Raw genomic sequence first — 27,586 nt, 5'->3', positions numbered from 1 at the left:
GTCTTAGTTCAAGCAGCATGATCAAAGACATTCCTTTGTCTCTGACCACCTCTCCAACCAGTTTGTTGGTGGGGGAGGCTGTAGTGTTTTATTATAGGGACATCTATGTGAGGGTTCTGTTTTCTTGCTTAGTGAACTTCCTGCCTTTATGACCCTTTTGGTAAGCAGGAGGTCACACAAACGCACCCCCACAAAAAGCATACACACTCACACACACACACACACACATACATTCTTGCACGTGCACACACATACACACATAGTGCCTTGTCTTTTGTGACCATAGGGGGGGGTTTACAATGGGAGGTGCTTGTGTGTACTGTAACTGTTTTCAATAAAAGGCGGCAAGCGGAGGCCAGAGTCGTGGTCGTCTGTGGTTGGATTCAGACTGCTTTTCTGAGACACCAACTGGGGCCTCCCTTGTGCAAGTAAAAACCGGTTGAAGCTGTTCGTCTTGTTTCCTTCCTTGTCATTAACGAGAATAAGTTTCTAAACCAGCGGGGCCTGTGGAAGCGCAGACCCAACAATTCATCTACACAATGATTGTCAACTACAGGGAGTGCAGAATTATTAGGCAAGTTGTATTTTTGAGGAATAATTTTATTATTGAATAACAACCATGTTCTCAATGAACCCAAAAAACTCATTAATATCAAAGCTGAATGTTTTTGGAAGTAGTTTTTAGTTTGTTTTTAGTTTTAGCTATTTTAGGGGGATATCTGTGTGTGCAGGTGACTATTACTGTGCATAATTATTAGGCAACTTAACAAAAAACAAATATATACCCATTTCAATGATTTATTTTTACCAGTGACACCAATATAACATCTCCACATTCACAAATATACATTTCTGACATTCAAAAACAAAACAAAAACAAATCAGCGACCAATATAGCCACCTTTCTTTGCAAGGACACTCAAAAGCCTGCCATCCATGGATTCTGTCAGTGTTTTGATCTGTTCACCATCAACATTGCGTGCAGCAGCAACCACATCCTCCCAGACACTGTTCAGAGAGGTGTACTGTTTTCCCTCCTTGTAAATCTCACATTTGATGATGGACCACAGGTTCTCAATGGGGTTCAGATCAGGTGAACAAGGAGGCCATGTCATTAGTTTTTCTTCTTTTATACCCTTTCTTGCCAGCCACGCTGTGGAGTACTTGGACACGTGTGATGGAGCATTGTCCTGCATGAAAATCATGTTTTTCTTGAAGGATGCAGACTTCTTCCTGTACCACTGCTTGAAGAAGGTGTCTTCCAGAAACTGGCAGTAGGACTGGGAGTTGAGCTTGACTCCATCCTCAACCCGAAAAGGCCCCACAAGCTCATCTTTGATGATACCAGCCCAAACCAGTACTCCACCTCCACCTTGCTGGCGTCTGAGTCGGACTGGAGCTCTCTGCCCTTTACCAATCCAGCCACGGGCCCATCCATCTGGCCCATCAAGACTCACTCTCATTTCATCAGTCCATAAAACCTTAGAAAAACCAGTCTTGAGATATTTCTTGGCCCAGTCTTGACGTTTCAGCTTGTGTGTCTTGTTCAGTGGTGGTCGTCTTTCAGCCTTTCTTACCTTGGCCATGTCTCTGAGTATTGCACACCTTGTGCTTTTGGGCACTCCAGTGATGTTGCAGCTCTGAAATATGGCCAAACTGGTGGCAAGTGGCATCTTGGCAGCTGCACGCTTGACTTTTCTCAGTTCATGGGCAGTTATTTTGCGCCTTGGTTTTTCCACACGCTTCTTGCGACCCTGATGACTATTTTGAATGAAACGCTTGATTGTTCGATGATCACGCTTCAGAAGCTTTGCAATTTTGAGACTGCTGCATCCCTCTGCAAGATATCTCACTATTTTTGACTTTTCTGAGCCTGTCAAGTCCTTCTTTTGACCCATTTTGCCAAAGGAAAGGACGTTGCCTAATAATTATGCACACCTGATATAGGGTGTTGATGTCATTAGACCACACCCCTTCTCATTACAGAGATGCACATCACCTAATATGCTTAATTGGTAGTAGGCTTTCGAGCCTATACAGCTTGGAGTAAGACAACATGCATGGAGAGGATGATGTGGACAAAATACTCATTTGCCTAATAATTCTGCACTCCCTGTATAGAGCTTTTTGAAGAAACAGTAACAATAAGTTAGTTTTATTTACCTGCATGGCTCAAGGACAGTTGCCAGCTTTTGGAGAAGCAGCCTCTTGATTCTTTAGTGGACGAGAAACCATATCCAGTGTTTAAAACTGGTTGTGGATGTGAGGTTTTTAAAGTATTTAAAGTGTACAAAATGAACTGTTTTATAAATTTGACTTGCACTATTAACTTTTAATAGTCATTAAAACTAGAATATATATATGTATGTATGTATATGTATGTATATACACACACACACACACATATACAGACACAGACACACACACACATGTATATATAAAATATATATAAAAAGATGTGCATCAGGAAACCAAACAAGAAACACAAATAAAGCATCCATACGGTGGCTCTGTTTGCAGCTTTGCTCTGCTCTCCAAACATCAGACTGACAGTGTTTTGTATGTGTTCAGCTCAAACAGGTGTACATTTTGGATTTGCTTTAATATTTCTCAGTGGAAACAGTTTATAAAAGAGTCAGACAGTGTTTTATTTTACATTTCAGTTTAAAAAAACAAAAAACAAAACATTATTCACATTTCCCAGGAACCAGCCCACTGTGTGGTCACTGACACAGCTTACATCACCATGAAAACAGCAGCACGTATAATCTGAGAGAGAGGGCAGGACTTCCTCTTGCCTCATGCCCACTTCTGCTTAAGGACACTATTTCTGCTTTGCATTAGTGTAATGAAATACTTTAAACAAATCAAGCTCAGCTTTGTCAGTTAAGAAAACCTTAATATTGTATGAATCTGTTTTCTTGGTTGTTTATAAAGTTCAGTGTCTCGGGTGGGCTGGAGCCTATCCCAGCTGATGAGAGGTGAGATACACCCTGGACAGATGAATTTATTTGTTCATGGAAATGTATTAATTGGATATTTGAAGCAATGTAATGATTTTGTGCAGCAGCCTTTAGTGCAACATTAGCATTTTGTGGCTTCTTATGTATGTTTCTGTATGATGATGCTTCGATGCTGTGATTTGATGCTTCTAATGGTTTATGACAAACAGCATTCGGTGTGTGTGGTGTGTGAAGGTGCAGCCAGAGCTGTGTTCTTGTTGTGTTTTTGACACGTAAGATAACCTAAACACTTCACATTTAAAAGTTATAATAATATTGTGATCGTATTTTGCCTTTTTAGCTGCTCAGTCACGCTGATATTTGTATAATAAAACTTACTGCATGTCTGTTTTTGTTCAGTTTAGTTTTTATATTACAGGCCTTTTCATAAAGAAAGTACCTGATGTTTCTGCAGCAGCAGGAGAGTATAAAGATGTCACAGCGTGCTGTGGTCAGATCTTGTTAAGTTGCTATTTCTGTGTAAAAGGAAGGAAGCAGAAGTTAAAAAAAAGTCTTTGTTTCCTTCACAGCCCCTTGTTCTCTGCTGTGCTGCTGCTTCACTCTCTCTCTTTGCAGAAAGTTGTAGAAGTTTTCAGACGTGTCACTGCTGGATGTGAGGATGGGAGCCACTTTGCTCTGTGAGCTGGGCCTATTCTGTGAGTACATCACTGACTCCTATTGTTTGATTCATACTGATCCATAAACATGTTTTAGTAAGAAGAACAGAGCATCAGTCATTTGTACCATTTCAGGTCATGTGATCAGAGGACTCTCATGTTTGTTATCAACATGTTTTTTGATGGTTCATTCTAATTTGAGTCAGTGTGTGGAGCTGGTTTAGTTTATCTAAGAAAGATTTGTTGTCATGGTTTTCTGTGTGGCAGGCAGCATGTTGTACTCATAAACGGAGGAGTAAACTCAAAATGGCAGATTTAATGCTGAAAAACTTCTCATCCAAATACAAAGCAAAACTAGAACCTCAATCACTAGAAAATAAACTAGAAACTGAATACTAGGAATTGACTTGGAACAGGGAGGAAAGAAACACACAGCATTATGAGGTTACGACATGACAAATGACAGAAAGAAACACAGGACTTAAATACACAGGCAGGACAACGAGCGCATGGGGAACAGGTGGCAACACAGCCGGGACAAATCAGACCTAACGAGAAAAGGGAAGCAAAACTGGACACACTGCACACAGGACAGGGACTATCAAAATAAAACAGGAAACACAGGACAGGCACAGAGGCACGACGTTGACACTGAACAGAGGGAACACAGAGCACAGGGACAGGAGAGACAAACTGCAACATGAGACACGACTGACTGGGGAACATGAAAACAAACATGAAGACAGAACTAAACCTAAACATGAGGGGCACAGGAACAAAACCCAAGAACTAGAAATCACAAAACAAAGAACAACTAGAGCTAGAAATACAGAACTACAAACAATAAGACTAGTAATGATAAACCATGATGAAATCAAAGATTAATAGTAACACAGAACACAAAACACTGGGTCACAAACTCAGGACTGTGACATCTGTTTCTCCATCAGTGAGAATTTGATATATTTTACATCTTAATATAAAATGTAACTAATCATAGTAGACACTGTTAAAACCCAGAGTGTTTTTATGAGATATTTGAGTGTCTAAGGAGTTTCTTGAAGACATTTCACCTCTCATCCAAGAGGCGACTTCAATTCTAAAACCAAAAGATGGAGAGTCCCAGGAATTTAAACCCCTGTGGTGGCATCTCTTACTGTCTGCGCCTTCAATGCAGTTTTGTGATCCCTTCCCAGGAGCCTTAACCCCCCTCTTATCTTGTGTCAGGTGACCTCAATAGGCCACATTATAGGGTGAGGCAAGGTTGGTGTTACATTATAAATTTCTATTTGTACTCTGTCCATTTATTACATCTTCCCCTGTCCCTCCTCTTTTTTTTCTCCTGCTTGTTCTGCCTTAGACCTTGTTATACAGCAGTAACACAACATAATGTAATAATTTTAAATAACACAAAACAGATAAACCCTGAACAAGAGGAGCCTGTAGAGAATTTATAGAGCTGATCTTGGAAAAAGAAAATGTGTTTGGCACAACACTGCATTCAGATCAAAATTCTGATTCTGCAAAAGCTGCCAGACGGGACAGAATTGAAAAAAATAAATAAATGGAAACCTCTGGTGATAACGGCCCACACTGTTATTTATACCTTGGCAACTCACACAGTGTTTTAAGACTGAAGAAGCTTCTTTAAAGAGCGGTTAAAAATCTTCAAGGAACTTATAGAAGTCCAGTCGCTTTCTCACCGAGCTCTTTAGACATTCAAATATGGCATAAGTAGATTACCATGACCTGTATGATTGACAACCTACACAGACATATTTGAGTGTCTTTAGTTTGATAATGTCTGAAGTTTCTGTCTTTATTGTAGTGCTCTGTACACTTCTCTGCACTGGACATGCTCAAGGTGACTGAAAAGTTTTGACTTGTTTGCTTTGTTTTTTATTTTTTTTTTATCTTAACTACTGTTTCAGTCTTAATTACTTTACATTTTTGTTTTTAATTATTTATTTATCACTATATTTTTAATTCTATGAATATACACACAGGTTGTGCCTTGAATGGCACAGAAAGTGTTTCAGATTGTTAACTTTGTGGTTGTGTTGGATTCTAGATGCTGTGTTAACTATTGAACCCAGCTGGTCCAGTTTTGTCATCAGAGAGTTTGTTACCTTCAAATGTGACATGAATGAAGGAGAAGACACTGACTGGTATTATCAAATCAAGAAGGATGGTCGAGAATTTCTGGACTACAGGGCAAACAAAGACTCCAAATTAGAAATTATATCTACACATGACAGTGGTGAATATCAGTGCACTGGTAGCAGGAAGAGCTCACATCATATAAAGATCAGTAATACTGTCTCTATAACTGTATTAGGTAAGTCTTCAGTGACCAACAGCATAAATGTATGATCCCTGTTCAAATACTCAACTGAATTATAAAATATAATACATTTAATTAAATTTGTCAGTGAAACTTTAACCAAGATCACTGTACCTGTTACTTTGTTCACAGTGAAGTCAGTGCTACAATACTCACAGACTCTGCAATTTGCCATTAGTACTTGTGTGAGTTTTAACAACAGTGTCAATCATGGATGAAATTAAATTTAACTACATTTCTAAAAGAAAATAAGAAACATGAAAAGCTTCATGAAGTTTAAAGAGATGATGTTTCTGTTATCTAAACCAACTAACCAACAGTAGTTTACATTCAGGGCTAGAGAATGGACAAACATTTAGACTACGGTTATTTAGAGATCAGCAAATATTAATATAAATATAAACTGTATTTTTTTTAATGTTCTTATGTTGTTATAATGAATACCACATATTTATTTTTCTTCCTCTTTCATAACAGCAGATAAACCCAGGGCCACACTGACAGCAGGAACAACAATCATACCAGTAGGGGGCAGTGTGACACTGACCTGCTCTGTGCAGAGCTCTGATGGATGGAAATATGAGTGGTTCAGACGAACCCAAACAACCTCTGAAGTTCACATCAGAGATCAACAAAACAGAGATATCAGAGTATCTGAAGGAGGAATCTACAGCTGCAGAGGAACAAGAGGAAACCCAGTTTACTACACTGATAGAAGTGATGATGTCACCATTGAGATAACCTGTGAGTTCAGTAACTTAGTTTGAAATATACATTCACTCATGATTATCAAACACACAATGTTAAGTTTTCTGTGTTGACTTCGTGTTTCTATTTGTATCTCAACTGTTAATATGTGTAAACAGTTTCCAATAAAGTTGTTGTAAAACAACAACCCAACTGGCCTCAGATATTCAGAGGTGAGACGGTGCAGGAAGGAGGTGAAACCACTGAGTGGGAGTATGAATGGAGAGGACCCAGGACACCCACACAGTGGACACACAATAATGATGTGACATTCAGAGTTTCTGAGTCCAGCAGTGGAGACTACATGTGTAAGAGTCGACGCAGAGATGACTCATATTCTTCAACAGAGTGGAGTGAAGCCTTCACATTGTCAGGATCAAGTAAGTCATGTTTGTTGTGTGATCTCCATTTGACAAATGTCCTAATGGTCAGCACAGGATGAATTCAATGGTCTACAAAGCATGTTACATTGTTAGTCAGACAAAGAGCTGCAGCTGATAGTAGCCTCATTGTAGACAGTTTGTCACCACTTTGTGTCATGAACTTTCAGCTGGTATAGAGACGCCAATGCTGACCTGCTGCTCCATCACCTGAGGACCTTAATGAGATAAAGATACAGGATAATAAGTACAGCATTTTTCAAACTTACTCAACAAATAACTACAAATCTCCAAATTTTATTAAACAAAAACAAAATCATCTTAGCCTAGTATCTTATGCAAATAATGTGATCTGTTAAAATAAATGACAGTATTAAATAAATAAATAGTTCAGTCCACTGTGTAATTCACTATGCCTAACACAAACAGCAAGGTGGCATGCTGCTTTGCACTGGTTTCAAATCCACTGTCTGTCTGAGGTCTTTCAGTGTGGAGTTTGAATGTTCTCTCCACGTCTCTGTGGATTCTCTCCAGATTCTCCATCTTCTTCCCACAGTCCACAGAGTTAGTGGGGTTAGGGAAATTGGTGAATCTAAATTGCTTGTAGGTGTGAATGTCTCAGCCCGGTAACAGATGAGCGACCTGTCCCGAGTAGCTTCCTGTTAGCTGCGATATGGTCCAGTACCTTGTGACCCTAAATTGTTGAAGGAGAATACATTAATGAGTTTGATTAAAAATAAATGCAATGATCAACAATCAGATTTGACATTTTAGTCAAAATATTCAGGGTTGGAGCCACAACCCAAAAAGACATCAGTGCAAAGCAGGAAATGGAGGAAAATTGAAGGAGGGAAGTTAAAATAATGTTACTGTTGCTGTGCTTACCATCCTCACCAACACTAGAAAGCTCCAGCAGGAGGCTAGAATATTGAGATCATTCCCTTTAAACCCACTCCAGACCTTAAAGAGGTGTGTGCGTGTGTGAATGTGCCTGTGCACTGATTCTGCAAAACATAAAAAATAACATTAAAAATGATGTAGATGTAGGAATTATTTATTTTATGTATAAGTCATTTTTTATAATAATATAGCGCTTTTCAAGGCACCCAAAGTTTTACAATACCACTATTCATTCACTCTCGCATTCACACACTGGTGGAGGAAAGCTACAGTTGTAGCCACAGCTGCCCTGGGGCAGACTGACAGAAGCAAGGCTGCCATATCGCGCCATCGGCCCCTCTGGCCAACACCAGTAGGCGGTAGGGTAAAGTGTCTTGCCCTACCGCCCACAACGACCAGGACAGAGAGCCCGGGGATCAAACCGGTGACCTTCCGGTTACAGATACGCTTCCCAACCCCCTGAGCCACGGTCGCCCCTTTATAGAGTGTAATATTTGTGTTTCTCTTTGCCTGCTTGTTTTTGTGACTAAAATAAGCAATCTGGTGTTGTCATTGTTCAGCTGGATTATTGTGGGATCAGGCATCTCTGAAAGAGGAAAAGTATCTTGATGACATCTATCAAAACTTCAAATGGCCTGCAGCATTTATTTTGAATGAATTTTATATATTTTTCTGATGTAAAACAACCATTTTAAAACCACACCTTAGCGGCATCAGCTCATCACACCTCCACTGCATTTAAGGCTGGACTGGCTCCTGAGTTTGTTGTTGTTGTGTGTGTGGCTGGCAGCTGACAAGCTGCAGCTGAGAGCTGAAGGAGCAGCAACCGAAATAAAGTGTTGAAAAGCGTTGAAATGTGGTCGGGTCTGTTGTGCGTCTGTTACAGTTTGGAAAGTCACAAGTAACGCAAACTCCACGAAATAACAAATAATCAAATCATATGAAAATGCTTAACGAGGGTCACAAAATGTTACAAAGTCTCTTAATTAAAGTTTTACTATTTCAAATTCCTCTTTGCAGCTATAATGTGTATTTCCTCCTGTGCGGTCTGACATCTGAACCTCAGATTATGAGAAGTCTTCTTGTGAATCTGTTGCTGTGGTGGGAGTAACTTATAAATAAAATAAAGCATCACAATGAAATGGAGCAAAAAATGCATTCACTGAAAGGATAAAAGGCATTATGGGTGTGTAAGAGTGGAGGAAAGTGAATTACATCAGTATAAACACAGCTTGGACCCTTTTACCATCCTGTGGTTATCAAAAAGAAGGATGTACTCATACCATGGCAGTTTGGTCTTATTGCTTCTTACGTGTTGTTGGAAATCTAAATAGAGGTATAGTGATGTTGAATTCTGACAACATCAGGGCAGTGCAATCCTAACCTGTTTGTGTGGTATATTATATTTATTCTTTCTATCTTTGTCTAAACTCAACAGATCAACCAAAGGCTCAAATAACTTCTGATATGAGAGACGTTCCAGTAGGGGGCAATATGACCCTGAAATGTTCAGTGAACCCATTATCATGTGAATGGAGATACTACTGGTACAGAGATGAGAACTTGTCTAAACCTCTGACCACACAAGATACAGTTTTCCACTCAAATGGACAAATCAGAGTCTCACAGGAAGGACTGTACAGGTGCAGAGGAGGAAGAGGAAACCCAGTTTACTACACAGAGTACAGTACAGCAGTAAAGTTTCTATTAATACAAACTGTGAAAAAAAGTTTTATTTTCTCCTTTTTGTGCCTGTATTATTGATATCTGAACACATTTGGCATCAGATGGGATGTGAGATCCACAGAGACGACACTCAGGACACTCAGTGGGAATATGAACAGAGGTCTACCAAACTTTGAAGGAAAAAAATAACTGTGGAAGTTAAAACTGTTTATGTTTGTTTTGTTTATTTGTTTGTTTAACTCTGACTGAAACTTGCAAAGGCAGAATGAAATGTGCACAGCAGTCTTCAACAGACTGAAGTGCTACCATTTTTTTAATACGTTTTATAAAATAATTTTTCAAACTCCCTCTTCTTCCCTCATTCGGATTCTCTCCGGATTTTCCATCTTCTTCTCACAGTCCACAGAGTTGGAAACTGCAGGCAGCGTAACATTTTCAGTCAGACAAAGAGCTTCAGGTGATCATAGCTTTCTCACCACTTTGTGTTTGAACTTTCAGCTGGTGTATGTAGCGCAGTACTCATATGCTGCTTTCTCACCTGAGTACAAGTGGCTGACTGGCTTTCTAACAATTACCTTGTTTTAAACATGAACAAGACAGAGACCATGATCATAGCTCCTCCTGATCTATATTCTAAAATCAGTCAGGTTCTTGCCCCTTTCTGTTCTTCTGCTAAGCCAAATATTCGAAATCTTGGAGTAATACTTGACTCTTCTCTGGGCCTTGACTCACACATAAAATCTCTGTCTCGTTCCTGTTTCTTTCATTTAAGGAATATTTCTAAATTGCGACATATGGTCTCTTTAGCTGAACTGGAAAAAATTGTCCATGCATTTGTGTCATCGCGTTTAGATTATTGTAATTCCCTGTTTACCAGCTTGGATAAATCATCTCTTTCTCGCCTCCAAGCTATACAAAACGCAGCAGCCAGACTACTAACTCGCTCTAGCAAGCGAGCTCACATCACTCCTATTTTATGTTCTTTACATTGGCTCCCAATAGATTTTAGAATTCGTTTTAAAATTATTGTTTTAACGTACAGAGCACTAAATGGCCAAGCCCCAGATTATTTATCCAAGCTTCTCACAAAATACACTACTGCTCGCTGTCTCCGCTCACAGACTCAGAGTTTGTTGGTTGCTCCCAGAACACGTCTGAAGACGAAAGGGGACAGAGCCTTTCAGTCTGTGGCACCAAGGCTGTGGAACAGTCTACCTCTACAACTACGTTTGGTTGACTCTGTGGAATCCTTTAAAAAACAGTTAAAAACTTTACTGTTTAAACAAGCTTTCTGTTGACCAATGCTTTTTACATTTTTATATTTTTAATTTACATTTAAACTCTATATTGTGTATATTGTGCATTTTGCTATTTATCGTACTGTTTATTTTAATCTCTGTGTGCAGCGCTTTGTGACTACCTGTCTATGAAGAGCGCTTAATAAATAAACTTACTTACTTACTTACTTACTTACAATCATGAAAGAAATAAACAGAAAAACAAAATAGTCATTTGTAATTTTAAACCCCTGTAACTAAGAAAACAACTATGATTTCACTAAAAAAAGAATAGAACTCATCCTGCCTTATCATCTCATTCAAAATACATAAAAAACACAGAAGCACACTGTCTCTTTCACTATGACTTCATCAGATTAATACAAAAATGCAATGATGAAGAAAAACATCAGAAATAATGTTACTGTGTACGCACGCCCAGTCACCTGCACACAGCTTCAACAGGAGGCTAGCATATTAAAGTGATAAGACACCCTAAAGAGCGGCCAGTATATTAAGGACCGACAGACAGATTTGGTCTGATATTTGATTATAAATCCTGGTCCCCACGAGTTTGAAGGCATTTTTGAGACTCAAAATGTGGTTTCAATGTCAGGGTTACAATTAGGTTATGGTTAGGTTTAGGGTTGGAGTCAGTGTTAGGCATTTGTTTTTGATGGTTAGGGTTAGGTAGGGAAACCATTATGTCAATGAGATGCCTGCACAAGGATATAAATACACACACATGTGTATGCGTGTGTTATATTGATGATGTGATTTGTGAAATTTTGATATAATCTGTATGTTTTGGAGCAGATTAAGAAATTAGTCAGAAGTTAGAAACAACATATTTGTTATGAAGTTGCTGCTATTTCAAATGTCCCTGTGCAGCTATAATGTGCATCTCCTCCTGTGAGGTCTGGCCTCTGAACCTTACACTAATGAGATGTCTTGTGTTTCCTGGTAAATCGGTTGTTATGAACAGTAGCTCTGAGGGAAGCATCATGCAGAGTACAGAAAACGATTAATTTATAAATGTAAAGAAGAGTAGTGGTCAAATGGATTCAGAAAAAAGAAAGTCTATCATGTGCACACTGTAACATGTTTTTTATGGGGGAAAATATGTTTCTAACAGATTAACCCCATCAGTCTGAAAGACAGACACGAAGACAACGCAGAGATGAGACTAAAGGTACAGAGTGGAAAACATGAGGGAGAACCAACTAAATATAAACCATAAAGTGATGAATAACTAAAGCTGAAAAGTTATTTACAGCAAGTGGTCCCACTTTTAAATCTTGTCAAGTGTGGCACATGTATTGAAGAGGTTATATAATATTATTATATATCTTTAAATGAAAGTTACTTTTAAGACAAAACTAATGTTTTGCACTTCATTTTGATGTTGTTGTTAAGGTTCTTTCTATCCCTACTAGTGTTACCAGATGATCTGACTCAACTGAGTTTGGTTAAGTTTATTAAAGTTAACAGTTCATTTTTCTTATTTGCAAAGCTGTGTCCAGTTCTTCATTTCTTCTTCTGATGATCACTGGACTCATTTCTGGAATCATATTTATTTTGCTCCTGTTCCTGTTCCTGTACAAAAAGGTCTACAAAAAGAAAGGTGAGACTTTTACATATTTTACTCTTTAAAATATTTAAATATGGAGATGCAACATTCCAAAACTGAAAACTGTTCACAATATTATATAATACATAATAAACTATGTGAACGTTAGTGTCTTATTTTGAATTTTTAATAAAGGTTCTGCCGATGACCAGAGGGTGAGTCAGGATGAAAATCAACAACAAGTCTACTCCTCTCTCCTTCATGGTTAGTTTTCTTTTTACCTAGTTTAAAATATCCTGATGCTTTTCTCTTCTGCAGCTTTAACACTGTTGAATTAAAGAAAACTAAGACAATAACGAAATTTAATCATGTACAGCATTTATAAGTAATAATACATTTTCTAATTTCACTGTATGTTTGTGCTTACACTGACATTAAAGCTTATCTTATCTCATCTTGTCTTAGTATAAATGTTACTGACAAGAATACTTGTGTTTACATTATGTGGTGACTCATTTTCTCTGACTTGTAGGTGATCGTTCTGTCTATGAAACAATCAGAGGCTCTGGAAATACTCAAAACGGTACAGTATCAACTTTAATATATAGTTTGTGGAAGCTATGTAATTATAAAATAACAGTGATTATCACTAAAAACAACACTAACATTATTATTTTAGTTTGACCAGAGGGTTTTTACACCTATAATTATAATGAACTGCAGAGCTGTTTCATACTGAGAGTATATTTGAATATATTTTACAGAAGTTCAGTGTTGTTAATGAATCCACTGGAAGAGAGCATTCACCTAATGTGCTCATTTAAAGCAGAATGTATCTGGAATTGTGAATTTATTAATTTATCTGTGCTTTACCGCCCTTGCTCTATATGAAGCTGGGTGACCTGTGTGCTGTAGGTCCAGTGGCTCCTTCTTGTGGAAAGTCAGCGATTCTTTCTATCGAAAGTGGGTGAGCTATGAGAAGTGACAGTAGTTTGAGCATCTCCTTTCCTATAACTCAGTGGTTCCCAAACTTTTTTTTCTAGACCCCCTTTTGTTTTACAAGAAAATCTTCGTTGTCCAGGTGAAGCCAAAGACAAGATATGCTTCATCATATTTTCTATGGCTTGGAAGGAAGTTGGGTTGGAAGCATATTTGGCCATGCTTCAACCTCTGCTTTGCGTTTGTGTGGGAGCCCCATCAAAAAACCTGTCCATTATGCCCCCCCACTTTGGGAACCACTGTCATAACTGAAGACTAATTCTCATTCTCAACCATCAGAGCTTTGTCAGGTCCCATTCCCCCATATTTCCTACCATTCACAGACCATCAAGTTGCAAATTATGGGCACAAATATACATTAACGTTTTCTAGTAAAGTATTTAGGTTTAACATTTAACTAAACATCTGAAATATGTTTTAAAAATGATTCTCCGATGTTTTGTTTTTATATTATATTTTTTAATTCTCACTGAAAAAATGGAAATATCAGTAGGAATATTTTGATAATGTAAACATTAAATCATCATTATAAGTGAGGCAACTTTCTTAAAGGTTCATTGATTACATTATCTGTGTCAGTGTTTTCATTTTAAATGGTTGTGATTTTCTCCTTAACATTGTATAATAAGTTGGTTAGAAATCATATTAAATACCATAATATAGACTTAATAGTGTCTTTTTTTCCAAATGGATATTCACATTAAGTATTCATGTTCTTTACAATCAAATATTTTTTTTATTAAAGCTTTTGTATAACATTTCATGTAACAAAAAAAAGTTCAAAAAGTGTTATATGTAATATTTGTAGTGTGTGAAAATGTGGCTTTAAATTCAGCTGTTTCTTTGTTACAGTAGATATAATGAGAATATTTTTACACATTCTTCTACATTATCCCCAAAGTAATGAAGAATACATACAGTATTCATAAATAGTGTATTGATTTGAATGTATCGTGTATTTCATGTCTATTTTTTTCTATACAAATTTGCAATACATTTGTCCTTATGGACCTGGAACAGCAAATACAGTGGTGATCATTATCTTAAATTGTTATGTGCTTTTGGCCTTTTTTTGAGGGATGAGTGTGGTTTTACAGTTTATTTTAAGTCAGTGTCAATCATGACCATACATGTACAGCAGCAGTGAACAAAGCCATGATTGCTCAATTCTCTAAGACAACTGGCAAATATACAAGAATTTCATGCATTGGCCTACAATAGGAAAAAGGTTCAATCTGGTGGAATATAGTGAAAAAAAAAAAATCTAATGCTTTTCTTCAAAATGAAAAGCTGACAATACAGAATGCATTGTTTTATACTGCAGTGGCAGAGAGATTTAAATGTGGTTTCAGTGGAAGCCAACAGGACATTATTCTCCATTGCACTTCACAAAACAATGACATTACAATTAAGTCAGTTTTGCTGCTGATCTTTGACATGTCCAAGACTCTAATCACCACGAGTGTCCTTCCCCTTACTAGATATTATATGCAAAATAAACATTTCAACAAACAACAAATAATTAAAATGTTTAAACTGTCATTTAAAGGCTTAAAATATCTGAAAATTGATGGAAATATCTTATTGCTTGATCATTGAGATCAAAAGATCTCAAGTTGATTTGGTGATTTATGAAATAAAGACAAAAATACATTCTTATGTGACGATTTCATGGCAGATTTTGTGTGTGTACAGTTTTTGTCCATTAAGGTGTCGAAAGGATTTAAAATTTAAGTGTTAACAATGATAATCTGGACTCCACTCACCCGACTTTCAGCAATATGCAGACTTTAAAACATGGGACAGTACAACTCTGGGCCTACTATGCAAACACCATGGATACACACATAGCCGGTGCCCTCCTCCCAGTAGCTAGATTAGACAAACTTGCCCTGTTAATACTCAGTATACTCATGTCAAAGACTTTCTGTTCTGCTAAAAGCAAAAAAACAGCAAAGGATTTATCTGCTGCAAAACTCTAAATGTAGCACTTATCTATCTGATATGACTGATCCAGGCAGTTTGAGATAAAATATCAACTGCGTTTAAGCCTCTGCTTCACTAATTTATAAAAGGCCTTCATTTAGCTCCTCAACAGAAGCTTTTTAGCTCATCTGCATCAAATGTTTGTACTGCATAAAAATAGCAAGTTGCTTTTCAAGTCCACAGATGTGCATCTCAGGGTATCTTGTGATTGTAGAATTGCTGTGAAATTTAAAATACCTAAATTGTACAGTATAAACTGCTTTTTAAATGTGGCTTATAGTTTTAACTTTTAACATTAAAACTAGAAAAGTGCTGCATAAATCTCACTCTGTGGTATCTCTTGTGAAACGGAGGTGTTATTTGAAGACAACACGAGCTTCTGTCTCTTTAAGGGTTTCATGAGAGTGAACAGGGGAAACACCCACTGCTAAGTAATAAAGAAATATGAATAGAAATTAACAGGTGTAACTGCGGGTGAAGCAACATCATACCTTAATTTTTTTCCCCATTTTCTTCTGTAAAGTATAAAGTACAAAGTGTGAAACTGTGGCACTGATGTGGCATTGAAGTTTTGCATGCCACACTTACACCTCTGTCACATGTTTAAAGTTTACTTGATTTCAAAACTATTACCCATGAGCCTCAGCAACTCAGCCCAGCTGACATCACCATAAATACAGCAGCACTTTTAAAGTAACAGAGATATAATCTGAGAGAGGGGGCAGAGCTTCCTCTTGGCTCACGCCCACTTCTGGTTAATGACACTATTTCTGTTTAGCTTGACCTTGCTCACGTCATGTGGGTGAATTTATCACCAAGCCACAATTTCATAGTTCAGATGTATTTTCAGTTTTATATTTACATCTCTGTTTATCAGCATCAGTTAAAACTTTGTTCTTCTATCAATCTATTTTGGTCTGTATTTGTGTAGCGCTTTACTTAATCCCTAAGGACCCCAAAGTGCTTTACACTACATTCAGTCATTCACCCATTCACACACAAGCTCGAACCAGCAACCTTCCGATTACAAGACAAACTGCCAACTCTTGAGCTACGATCGACGATATGACCATGATTTTCTTAATTGTTTATAAAGTTCTGGTTCTCAGGTGGTTTGGAGCTTATCAAAGCTGTTTTAGGATGAGAGGTAGGGTACACAACGGACAGATGAAAATTTCAATAAATGTAAAAAAGTATAAACACGTCATGCAGTGGTCAGAGCTTGTTAAAGAGTGTTAGTTCTGTTGAAAAGGAAGGAAGCAGAGAGAAGAAGTAAAAAAAAACCCTCTTTGTTTCCTTCACAGTTCTTTGGTATCTGCTGTGCTGCTGCTTCACTCTCTCTCTTTACAGAAAGTTGTAGAAGTTTTCAGACGTGTCACTGTTGGATGTGAGGATGGGAGCCACTTTGCTCTGTGAGCTGGGCCTATTCTGTGAGTACATCACTGACTTCTGTTGTTTGATTCATACTGATCCATAAACATGTTTTAGTAAGAAGAACAGAGCATCAGTCATTTGTACCATTTCAGGTCATGTGATCAGAGAACTCTCATGTTTTGTTATTAATATGTTTTTTGATGGTTCACTCTAATCTGAGTCGGTGTGTGGAGCTGGTTTAGTTTATCTAAGAAAGATTTATTGTCATGGTTTGCTGTGTGGCAGGCAGGATGTTGGACCCAAGTGTAGGACTCGTAAACAGAGGAGTAAACTCAAAATGATAGCTTTAACGCTGCAAAACTTCTCATCCAAATACAAAGCAAAACTAGAAACTCAAACGCTGGAAAATAAACCAGAAACTGAAAACTAGGAATTGACTTGGAACAGGGAGGAAAGAAACACACAGCATTATGAGTGTGCGACATGACAAATGACAGAAAGAAACGCAGGACTTAACCCTCTGGGGTCCAGAGTATAATTGGCTGTTTTTGACTTCTTTTGATTTTACATCTATATTTCACCTTTAAAAACTGTTTATCTTGCTTCGTTTGGTATCATTATTTTCAGCACAACCTCAAATATCTGAAATTTGAGGGGTTTTTTTTTTTCATTTTGGTATACTATATTAGCACAGTTGATCTAAATCCAGACAAAAAATTCAAAATCCGAGTAGAAAAAAGTTATATTTTTTACTGTAAAACCCACAAACATGTTTGACGAATCATTTTCATAACTTGAAATGCAAATAGAAATTGTACATTTCTAAAAATTATGCACAAGTTTTGCAAACAAAGTTATTTAATACCATTTACCTAAAAATGCAGCCAAGGCCTCAGGCGTTTTTTATATAACCATTTAAATCTATTTACAGAACAATCAGGTGTGCTGCATCAAATAAGAAGGCACACAAATTACTTGTGCCACTTCAAAAAAATAGTTTTTGTTCAGTATAAGACAGAGGAGAACACCACAGGCCTAAACCCTGCAGGTCTGACAGCAGGAGGTGTATCAGTCCAGTTTTCCACGTGGAGACAGTGTTTACACTGGAATCTGCCTTTGGTGACCTTTTTGGAGCAACTGTAACATTCAGCAGTATAACTGACACACAGGACAATGAGAGGATGGGGAACAGGTGGCAACACAGGCGGGACAAATCAGACCTAACAACACAAGGGAAGCAAAACCAGACACACTACACACAGGACAGGGGATATCAAAATAAAACAGGAAACACACGACAGGCACAGAGGCACAACCTTGACACTGAACAGAGAGACATAGATAAATACATGAAAACCTGATGATGTTTAAGTTTTGTTTTTTGTTTTTTTCTCTTGTTATTTCAATTATATTTGCATGTTCGAAATAAAATTATGTCTATCTATCTATCTATCTATCTATCTATGACAGAACTAAACATGAGGGGCACAGGAACAAAACCCAAGAACTAGAAATCACAAAACAAACAACAACTAAAGCTAGAAATACAGATCCACAAACAATAAGACTAGTAATAATAAACCAGGGGTAGGTACCTGGTTGCCTTTGGTTGTGTTAAGTTTAGTTTAGTTATGTTTCACTTAGGTCTTCTGTGTTAGTCTGTCATGTTTCCTGTCTTCTGGTTCATGTTGTCAAACTTGTGTTGTGTCACGGTCGGACGGTCCTCCCCGGACGACCTGCTTGTTTATTTGTGATGTGTGTGCGCCTTCCTCTCTTTCTCTCTCCCTCCCTATTCTGCGGGTCGGGCTATGCCTAGGAGCGGCGTCTCCGAGAGAGTAAGAAAGGCCGACCTCTGACCCGGAAGTGTAATCTTCAGCTCCAGCTGCCGCTAATCATTCTTCACTAAACGGAGGTATTTAACGGTGTATCCAGACGGCAGTCGACGCTGGATTGTACTCGGAGCTCGGTAGCTAAGTGTGCTCGTGATCTTGTAACCCGCATAGCAAGGCAAGCCTTCTTATCGTCTCTCAGGTGGAGAAGTACGGGACGGAGGAGTGGAGGAAAGGATTCACTGGTGGTCAAAGGAGCTTGCAAAGAAAAGCGTCTGGACTTCTTTAAGTTACTTGAAGACGTTTCACCTCTCATTCGAGAAGCTTCTTCAGTTCTAAGGTCAAATGGTGGAGAGTCCCAGATATAAACCTAGTGGGAGTATCCCCCCACAGAGGGACAAAAGGACCCCCTGATGATCCTCTAATCGCCTGAGCCAAGGTGTGAAACTGGGTGTGGGTCCCAATCAGCCAGAGTTTCGGGTGTGTTCATTGTGAAACCTGGCCCCACCTTATCATGCGAATTCCTGAGGTCAGATGGCCCAGGATGTGAGTGGGCGTTAAGGCGTCTGGGAAGGGATCTCAAAACTGGATTATAGATGGCAGAGAGTTGGTGTCGTAAACCCCCGCCTCTGTTCAAAGATGGTCGCTCACAGTGGACATAGATGGCTTCTTTCACTCCTCTTTCAAACCATCTGTCCTCTCTGTCCAAAATGTGAACATTGGCATCCTCGAAAGAGTGTCCTTTATCCTTAAGATGCAGATGGACTGCTGAGTCTTGTCCTGTGGAGGTGGCTCTTCTGTGTTGTGCCATGCGCTTGTGAAGTGGCTGTTTGGTCTCTCCAATGTAGAGGTCTGGGCATTCCTCGCTGCACTGTACAGCATACACCACATTGTTTCACTGGTGATTTCGGGAGAAGGAATTCACACGGAAGGAGTGCACACCGACCTCACGGGGAAACTCACCTTCACCACTTTTGGGAATTGAGAGAAAGGACATTGTTGGATATCTCGCTGTTTAAAGACTATATTTAAAGCACTGTAAATAAACGCACTGTCTGCTTCAACCCAGAGCTCCGCGCCTGAGTCCATACCGTTCATTAGCCCTGACAGTTGTCATGTCTGCTTTCCACTCTGTTTCCTGTTTTATGATGATTGACAACCTACAGAGACATATTTGAGTGTCGCTACTTTGATAATGTCTGAAGTTTCTGTCTTTACTTTAGTGCTCTGTACGCTTCTCTGCACTGGACACGCTCAAGGTGACTGAACACTTTTCACTTTTTTTGTTTTTCTTACTTCTGTTTACATACTACTGTTTCAGTCTTAAGCACTTTACATTTTTCTTTTTTTTTATTTATTTATTTATAATTTTGTGAATATAAACTAAGGTTGTGCCTTCAATAGTACATGAAGTGTTTCAGATTGTTAACTTTGTGGTTGTGTTGGATTCTAGATGCTGTGCTAACTATTGAACCCAAATCGTCCAGTTTTTTCATTGGAGAGTTTGTTACATTCAAATGTGACATGGATGAAGGAGAAGACACTGACTGGTATTACCTAATCAAGAAGGATGGTCAAGAAGTTTTCTCCAACAGGACAAACAAAGACTCCAAATTAGAAATTACATCTACACGTGACAGTTGTGAATATCAGTGCACTGGTGACAGGAAGAGCTCACATGATAAAAAGATCAGTAATACTGTCTCTATAACTGTATTAGGTAAGTCTTAAGTGACCGACAGCATAAATGTATGATCCCTGTTCAAATACTCAACTGAACAACATTTAATTAAATTTGTCATTGAAACTTGAACTTTAACCAGGACCACTGTAAAGTCAGTGCGTCAATACTCACAGACTCTGCAAGTTGTCATTAACAAAATTAACAAATTGAGTTTTAACAACAGAGTCAATCGTGGATGAAATTAAATTTAATTACATTTCTAAAGGGAAAGAAGAAACATGAAAAGCTTCATGAAGTTTAAAGTGATGATGTTTCTGTTATCTAAACCAACTAATCAGCATTAGTTTACATTCGGGGCTATAGAATGGACAAACATTTAGACTATGGTTATTTAGAAATCAGCAAATATTAATATAAATATAAACTGTATTTTTTTAAATTTTCTTATGTTGTTATAATGAAAAACACATATTTATTTTTGTTCCTCTTTCATAACTGCAGATAAACCCAGGGCCACACTGACAGCAGGAGCAACAATCATACCAGTAGGGGGCAGTGTGACACTGACCTGCTCTGTGCAGAGCTCTGATGGATGGAAATATGAGTGGTTCAGACGAACCCAAAGAACCTCTGAAGTTCACATCAGAGATCAACAAAACAGAGATATCAGAGTATCTGAAGGAGGAATCTACAGCTGCAGAGGAACAAGAGGAAACCCAGTTTACTACACTGATATAAGTGATGATGTCACCATTGAGATAACCTGTGAGTTCAGTAACTTAGTTTGAAATATACATTCACTCATGATTATCAAACACACAATGTGAAGTTTTCTGTGTTGATTTCATGTTTCTGTTTGTATCTCAACTGTTAATATGTGTAAACAGTTTCCAATAAAGTTGTTGTAAAACAACAACCCAACTGGCCTCAGATATTCAGAGGTGAGACGATCACTCTGACATGTGAGGTGCAGGAAGGAGGTGAAACCACTGAGTGGGAGTATGAATGGAGAGGACCCAGGACACCCACACAGTGGACACACAATAATGATGTGACATTCAGAGTTTCTGAGTCCAGCAGTGGAGACTACATGTGTAAGAGTCGACGCAGAGATGACTCATATTCTTCAACAGAGTGGAGTGAAGCCTTCACATTGTCAGCATCAAGTAAGTCATGTTTGTTGTGTGATCTCCATTTGACAAATGTCATCATGGTCAGCACAGGATGAATTCAATGGTCTACAAAGCATGTTACATTGTTAGTCAGACAAAGAGCTGCAGCTGATAGTAGCCTCATTGTAGACAGTTTGTCACCACTTTGTGTCATGAACTTTCAGCTGGTATAGAGACGCCAATGCTGACCTGCTGCTCCATCACCTGAGGACAATAATGACAGAAATAAACAGGATCGGAAATGTATTATTTTTCAACTCCTTCAACAAATAACCACAAATCTACAATTTCTATTAAAAAAAACAAGGTCATCTTGGCCTAGCATCTTATGCAAATACTGCCATCTCTTACAGTACAGAAAAAAGTCCACTGTTTAATTCACCATGACAAATACAAGCTGCATGGTGGCTCAGTGGTTAGCACTGGTTTCAAATCCACCATCTGGCCGAGATCTTTTTATGTGGAGTTTGAATGCTCTCCCTGCTTCTGCATGGATTGTCTCCGGGTTCTCCAAGTTCCTCCCACAGGGTACTGCACCACTGTCTGGCATAGGGTCCAATATCTTGTGACCCTGAACTGGATCAGCAGAAGAGATGAAAACAAAAACGTAAAGATGAAGAATAATATTTGGAGCTTCAGTGAGAATATTGAGAGCTGCAGATGGAGGAAAATTGAGTAAGGGAAGCTAAAATAATGTTACAGTTGTTATTACCACAAACTTCACTACCTCCAGACAGCTGTAACAGGAGACTATTGAGATTACACTAGTTCTGCAAAAAAAAAGAAAAAAAAGTAGGCATTATTTATTATTTATAGATTGCAGTATTTATGCTTCTCTTTGATTATTTGTTTTGGTTACTGATAGAGCTACAAGAAGTGATTTAATGTTGTCTTTGTTCAGCTGGATTATTGGATTATTGGATTATCAGGCATCCTAGAAAGAGAAATAGTGACTTGATGATGTCTGCAAATGGTCTACAGGGTTTATTTTGTATGAATTTTGAACATATTTCTTATGTGAAACAAGCATTTTAAAACCACTGCAATTTATTTACTTTTTTCCAAAGAGCTAAAATGTGTAAAAAAAAATTAAAAAATTCCCCACTCACCCCTGTGGGCGGTCCATCCTTCAAGCTCGGGTCCTCTACCAGAGCCCTGGGAGCTTGAGGGTCCTGCACAGCATCTTAGCTGTTCCTAGGACTGCGCTCTTCTGGACAGAGATCTCTGATGTTGTTCACGGGATCTGCTGGAGCCAATCGCCTAGCTTGGGGGTCAGTGCACTGAATGGTCCGAATACCTCTGGGACCACTGTTACCTTCACCCTCCACATCTTCTCCAGCTCTTCTCTGAGCCCTTGGTATTTCTCCAGCTTCTCGTGTTCCTTCTTCCTGTTGTTATTTGGTATCAATACATCTATCACTACGGCCATCTACCTCTGCTTCTCTATCACTACTGTGTCCAGTTGGTTCACTATTTTTTCCTCTGTATTTGAAAGATCTTAGCTCAGTCATTCTCGACCACCCTAGTGGTCGTCTGCAATTTTGACCTCGGGACTTCCAGGCCATACTCTGCACAGATGTTTCTGTATACTATGCCGGCCACTTGGTTATGGCGTTCCATGTATGCCCCGCCTGCTACCATCTTGCACCGTGCTGTTATGTGCTGGATTGTCTCAGGGGCATTTTTACACAGCCTGGTGTGGTAGAGCCCAGCCTCTATGGCTCTTGTGCCCAGAGCTTGTTCCTGTACTGCCATGGTTAGTGCTTCCGTGCTGTCTTTCATTCTGGCTTTGTCCAGCCACTGGTAGGATTTCTGGAAGTCAGCCACTTCTTCTATCTGCCAGTGGTACATACCGTGCAGGGGCCTTTGGCCAGCTTATTATCCTGGCAGGTTACCTGATCACAGGCAGGGCTTAGATGATGACAGCCTGGATTATGTTCTTATCGTTCAGCTGATTCCACAGGACTTGCCTGACGCACTGCAGGTACTTGGTGGTTGCAACTTTTCTAGATGCCTCTTCATGGTTCCGTTTTGCCTGTGGGATTCCCAGGTGCTTGTAGCTTTTGATGCGATCCCCACAGTTCTGACTACCTTCCCTCTCTTTGTTATCATCCAACTACACTTCTCCAGTCCGAATGGCATTCCAATGTTGTTGCTGTATATCCTGTTGGTGTAGATCAATGAATCACTCTTGGCATACAGCTTGATGTCATCCATGTAGAGGAAGTGGCTGACAATTGCTACGTCCCATAGTCGGTCTCCCGCTGTGTGTCAGTGTTTATTTAATTGTGAGTTCTTGTGCCTTGTTGCCCCTCGTCTTTTATTCCATCGTGTTTATTCATGTTTCCCCACCCCATCGTGTCTGTGCTCTCCCTCATGTTCCCTCGCTCCATCTCGTCTGCCTCTCTTCTACTCCCTCATCATGTTTCTTGTTTTACTGTGAAGGTCCCATATTTTCATGTTCATTCTGTTCAGTCTAGCTTCCCCTGTCTCGTTATGATTATTCATGTCAGCTGTGTTCCCCGTGCGCTCCCACAAGGTAAGAACTGAACTAAAGTTCAGTTCACCTGACACTCGGACCGGCGGCCGCCTCGGGTCTCTCCTCTAGCCTCCCCTTTCCCTCATCCACCTGCTGGCCTCTGTGTGCTCCCACATCCCATGTTCCATTTTGTGAGGTATTGATATTTGTTGCTGTGTTTTTAAGAGGAGTTTTAGGGAGGGATACGGAGGGTATCGTAGAGCAATGCTGATATGCTGCTCCCTCACGTAGTACAATAATGAAATAAATAAACTAGCCATTTGTAATTTCAAACTCCCTGTAACTATGAAAACAATTATGATTTCGCTCAAAAAAAGAATAAAAGTCATCCTGCCTTATCATCTCATACAAAATAAATAAAACACACAGAAACACACTGTCTGTTTCACTATGACTTTAAGTGTTTAACACAAAAAACATAAATGATGAAGAAAAACATCAAAAATATTGTTCCTGTGTTACTTTGGTTATTACTACCATCCTCAGCACCCCCAATGACCTCCAGACAGCTCAAGCAGGAGGCTTGCCTATTAAGATGATAATACACTGTAAGCCAGTTTATTACGGACTGACCGACCAATTTGGTCTGATACTAAATATTACTCTAAGCAGAATCTGAGCTCATTTATATGGGAAGAAAATCAGAGTACAAAGAATGTATGTGTATGCGTGTGTGTGTGTGTGTCTGGAGATGCAAAAACCTGATGATTAAGTTTGTTTTATTGATGATGTGATTTGTGAGATTTTCAATTTGTCAGCTAATGTGCATCTCCTCCCGTGAGGTCTGGCATCTGAACCTTACACTAATAAGAAGTCTTGTGTTTTCTGGTAAATCTGTTGTTATGATCAGTACGTCTGAGAGAAGCATCATGCAGATCACAGGAAAAGAATAATTTATGAACTGACAAAAGTGTGATAGTTAAATGGACTAAGAAAAAATAAACTATATCATATTCACACTGTAATGTGTTTTCATAATGGGAAATGTCTTTCAAGCAGATAAACCCCGTCCTGTCCTCACTGTGTCTCCATCATGGCTGAGTCCTGGAGCCTCAGTAACTCTGAACTGTGAGGTTGAACATCCGTCTGCAGGATGGAGCTTCTACTGGTATAAAGCTGTTCCTGATCTATCAGAGAAATCCTCCAGTTATGAGCTGCTACCTGATGGCAGTGGGACTGCACAGGACTCCTACATCATTCATGGACAGACACACACAGCAGGATATGTGTGCAGAGCTGGAAGAGGAGACCCAGAGTATCACACTGATCACAGTCAACCAAAGTTTGTCTGGTCTGCAGGTCAGTTTGATTCTGTTTATTCCAATGAGATGAAGTTATGTCATTTCTGACTATGATCAAGCCAGACTGAATTTACTTGTTCCTTGTTTTGTAACTCTTTCCTTCATCAATTACAGTGATAGCAAAAAAGAGAAAATGAATATACAGCAATGTGCAAAAGTTATGAGCCACTCCTCATTTTTCAGTCAGACTTTCTTGTCATTTTTAACTCTCATGTTGCATTCTGGTCAAATTCACCGATTTAAAAGTTGGACATACACACACATACATGCGCATATATACACACACATACAAGCGCCTTGGGTTCTCTGGCAGCCACTCTGGTAATTGCTGTCCACTAGAGCCTCTCTTCCATGGAAACAACTCCTGTGTTGGCATTTCTCACAGACAGCTGCAACATTGTTTCAACAGCACTGAACTGTTCTTGTAGCTTTGATGTATAATGCTTTTTTGAGGTCTTACTCAAAGGTCACTGTTTGGCAACATCATGGCAGGTTGATATACCCTATGTGAGGCTCTTTGATCACCACATTAGTGAGGACAAATGAGGCCAGGAAATTGAGAGTGAGGATGGATTAGATAAGGAAGTGTCAGAAGCTGAAGACGGCAGGGAACATAATCTGTGCAATCCAGACCAAGAAATGACTGATCAGGAGGAATCCAGTGATGAAGAGTTTGCTGTCAGATTCAAGTAAAAGAATGGGAACTTATCCCCACCTGAGAATTAAGTTAGTTTTCAGCTGAAAATGCCATCAGGATGACCATAGCACCTACAAAACGTATTGTGTCCTGTATTGATGACATCAAATCCTGCTTTGAACTGTTCTGGACTGGGTCCATCAAACCCAGTGGTAAACATGACCAACTTGGAGGGGAAACAGATTTACAGAAAGAATTGGATGGAGGTAACCCAGAAAGAAACCAAAGCATATATGGGTGATGTGTATAGATCCAGAAATGAATTTACCAGCAGTTTCTGGGATGCAGAAACTAGTCAGACAAGGGTCAGATGTACACAAATGAAATATTCCCGGTCACTTTTGACTGGAAACATAACAGATGTTACTTTATGTGACTGTATAAAAATTTGAAACGGTTTCAAAAAATGTCCTTGGTGTATTTAACCCAAAGTAGACGGTGATAAATAGTACAGTATGTTTCATCCGATTATTTCTTTCATTCAGAATCATCCAGAAATTCTGTTTTTTAGAATTCAAGGCATTTAAGCTCAGATTAATGAGACATACAGGCCATAAATAACAAACAGTCCAAAATCTAACACAACAAGTAGTGATAATATATTTATTATTTTAGTTTTTGTGATGAGTCTTAATGGAACAGTCACAAACTTGTTTAACATGAAATGTGCACCACAGAATAAATCCTTAAAATAACAAATGAAATAAACATAATGCAAAAACACAAGAAAACTGAGAACGCTGGGTCATATTGACCCAGGACCATGACAAGTTGTCCCCTGTTGAAATCTCCCAATTCTTTTAATCTTTGGGCTGAAGGAAGGACAATACTCGGTGTATAAATGCTCAATCAACAATCATTTATTTCCATACAATTCAACACAAAGAGCATTAACACGTCCGGACGGGAGAGATTCTGCCAGAGGGTCAGGCACATGTCTCAAAATGGTGACGAATTTCACAGCCTCTTATAGCTTCTGACGACCCCCACCTAGTCATAAAAGCTACATCTTCACATGTTTTTCTAATTCTTAGCGAGACTGGCTCCTGACCTTGGCTCCCTGTCTTCCTACAAAGGTGGGGGTATGGAATGTGGTTTATCTCTTCTGCCCTAGACGCAGAGTCTCCTTTCTCTTCATGATTCAGCAATAAAACATGTCAAGAACACAGTGTGAGACATTCACAGCAGATCAAGGATACAGAGTGATGCACATTTATCTCATGAACTAATAAGTGAATATGTTCTGTTAACTCAAAATTATAATGAGAACTAGACTACATGCACAGCACACCATCCAAACTAAAGGATAATATATATATACTACAGCTGTTAACATAATTCAACTACATTTACTATGGTCATAAAATAACATATGTTTTACTCATAATCTTCACAATTCCCCCTTTGATCTCTTTTCTCAAAGAGATCACTTACAACATGCACTCCAGGGTCACAAGGTCCAGTTCTCCCCCATCCTCGGGC

At 38.9% G+C, this 27,586-nt stretch overlaps 1 protein-coding gene across 1 annotated transcript in view; it reads left to right on the top strand.

Annotated features, from left to right (window-relative positions):
* The first annotated feature begins 2,832 nt into the window (after positions 1–2,832).
* Positions 2,833–27,586, top strand: part of LOC146390960 (uncharacterized) — a 40,279-nt gene continuing 15,525 nt past the window's right edge. Inside the window, exons 1-14 of the mRNA XM_084922453.1 lie at positions 2,833–3,658; positions 5,448–5,483; positions 5,691–5,957; positions 6,441–6,707; positions 6,830–7,090; positions 9,429–9,751; positions 12,089–12,145; positions 13,056–13,106; positions 16,869–16,938; positions 19,935–19,970; positions 20,165–20,428; positions 20,891–21,160; positions 21,283–21,561; positions 25,106–25,405. Of these exons, the coding sequence (XP_084778579.1) occupies positions 3,622–3,658; positions 5,448–5,483; positions 5,691–5,957; positions 6,441–6,707; positions 6,830–7,090; positions 9,429–9,751; positions 12,089–12,145; positions 13,056–13,106; positions 16,869–16,938; positions 19,935–19,970; positions 20,165–20,428; positions 20,891–21,160; positions 21,283–21,561; positions 25,106–25,405 (2,518 nt within the window). The 5' untranslated portion in view covers positions 2,833–3,621. The remainder of the gene's footprint in view (positions 3,659–5,447; positions 5,484–5,690; positions 5,958–6,440; positions 6,708–6,829; positions 7,091–9,428; positions 9,752–12,088; positions 12,146–13,055; positions 13,107–16,868; positions 16,939–19,934; positions 19,971–20,164; positions 20,429–20,890; positions 21,161–21,282; positions 21,562–25,105; positions 25,406–27,586) is intronic.

The sequence above is a fragment of the Perissodus microlepis genome, chromosome 3 (assembly GCF_051167445.1).
Source record: "Perissodus microlepis isolate ML-2025 ecotype Zambia chromosome 3, ASM5116744v1, whole genome shotgun sequence".
NCBI classification, from domain to species: domain Eukaryota; kingdom Metazoa; phylum Chordata; class Actinopteri; order Cichliformes; family Cichlidae; genus Perissodus; species Perissodus microlepis.
The sequence above is the reverse complement of the archived record's forward strand: the minus strand, read 5'-3'. Positions and strand labels throughout refer to the sequence as shown.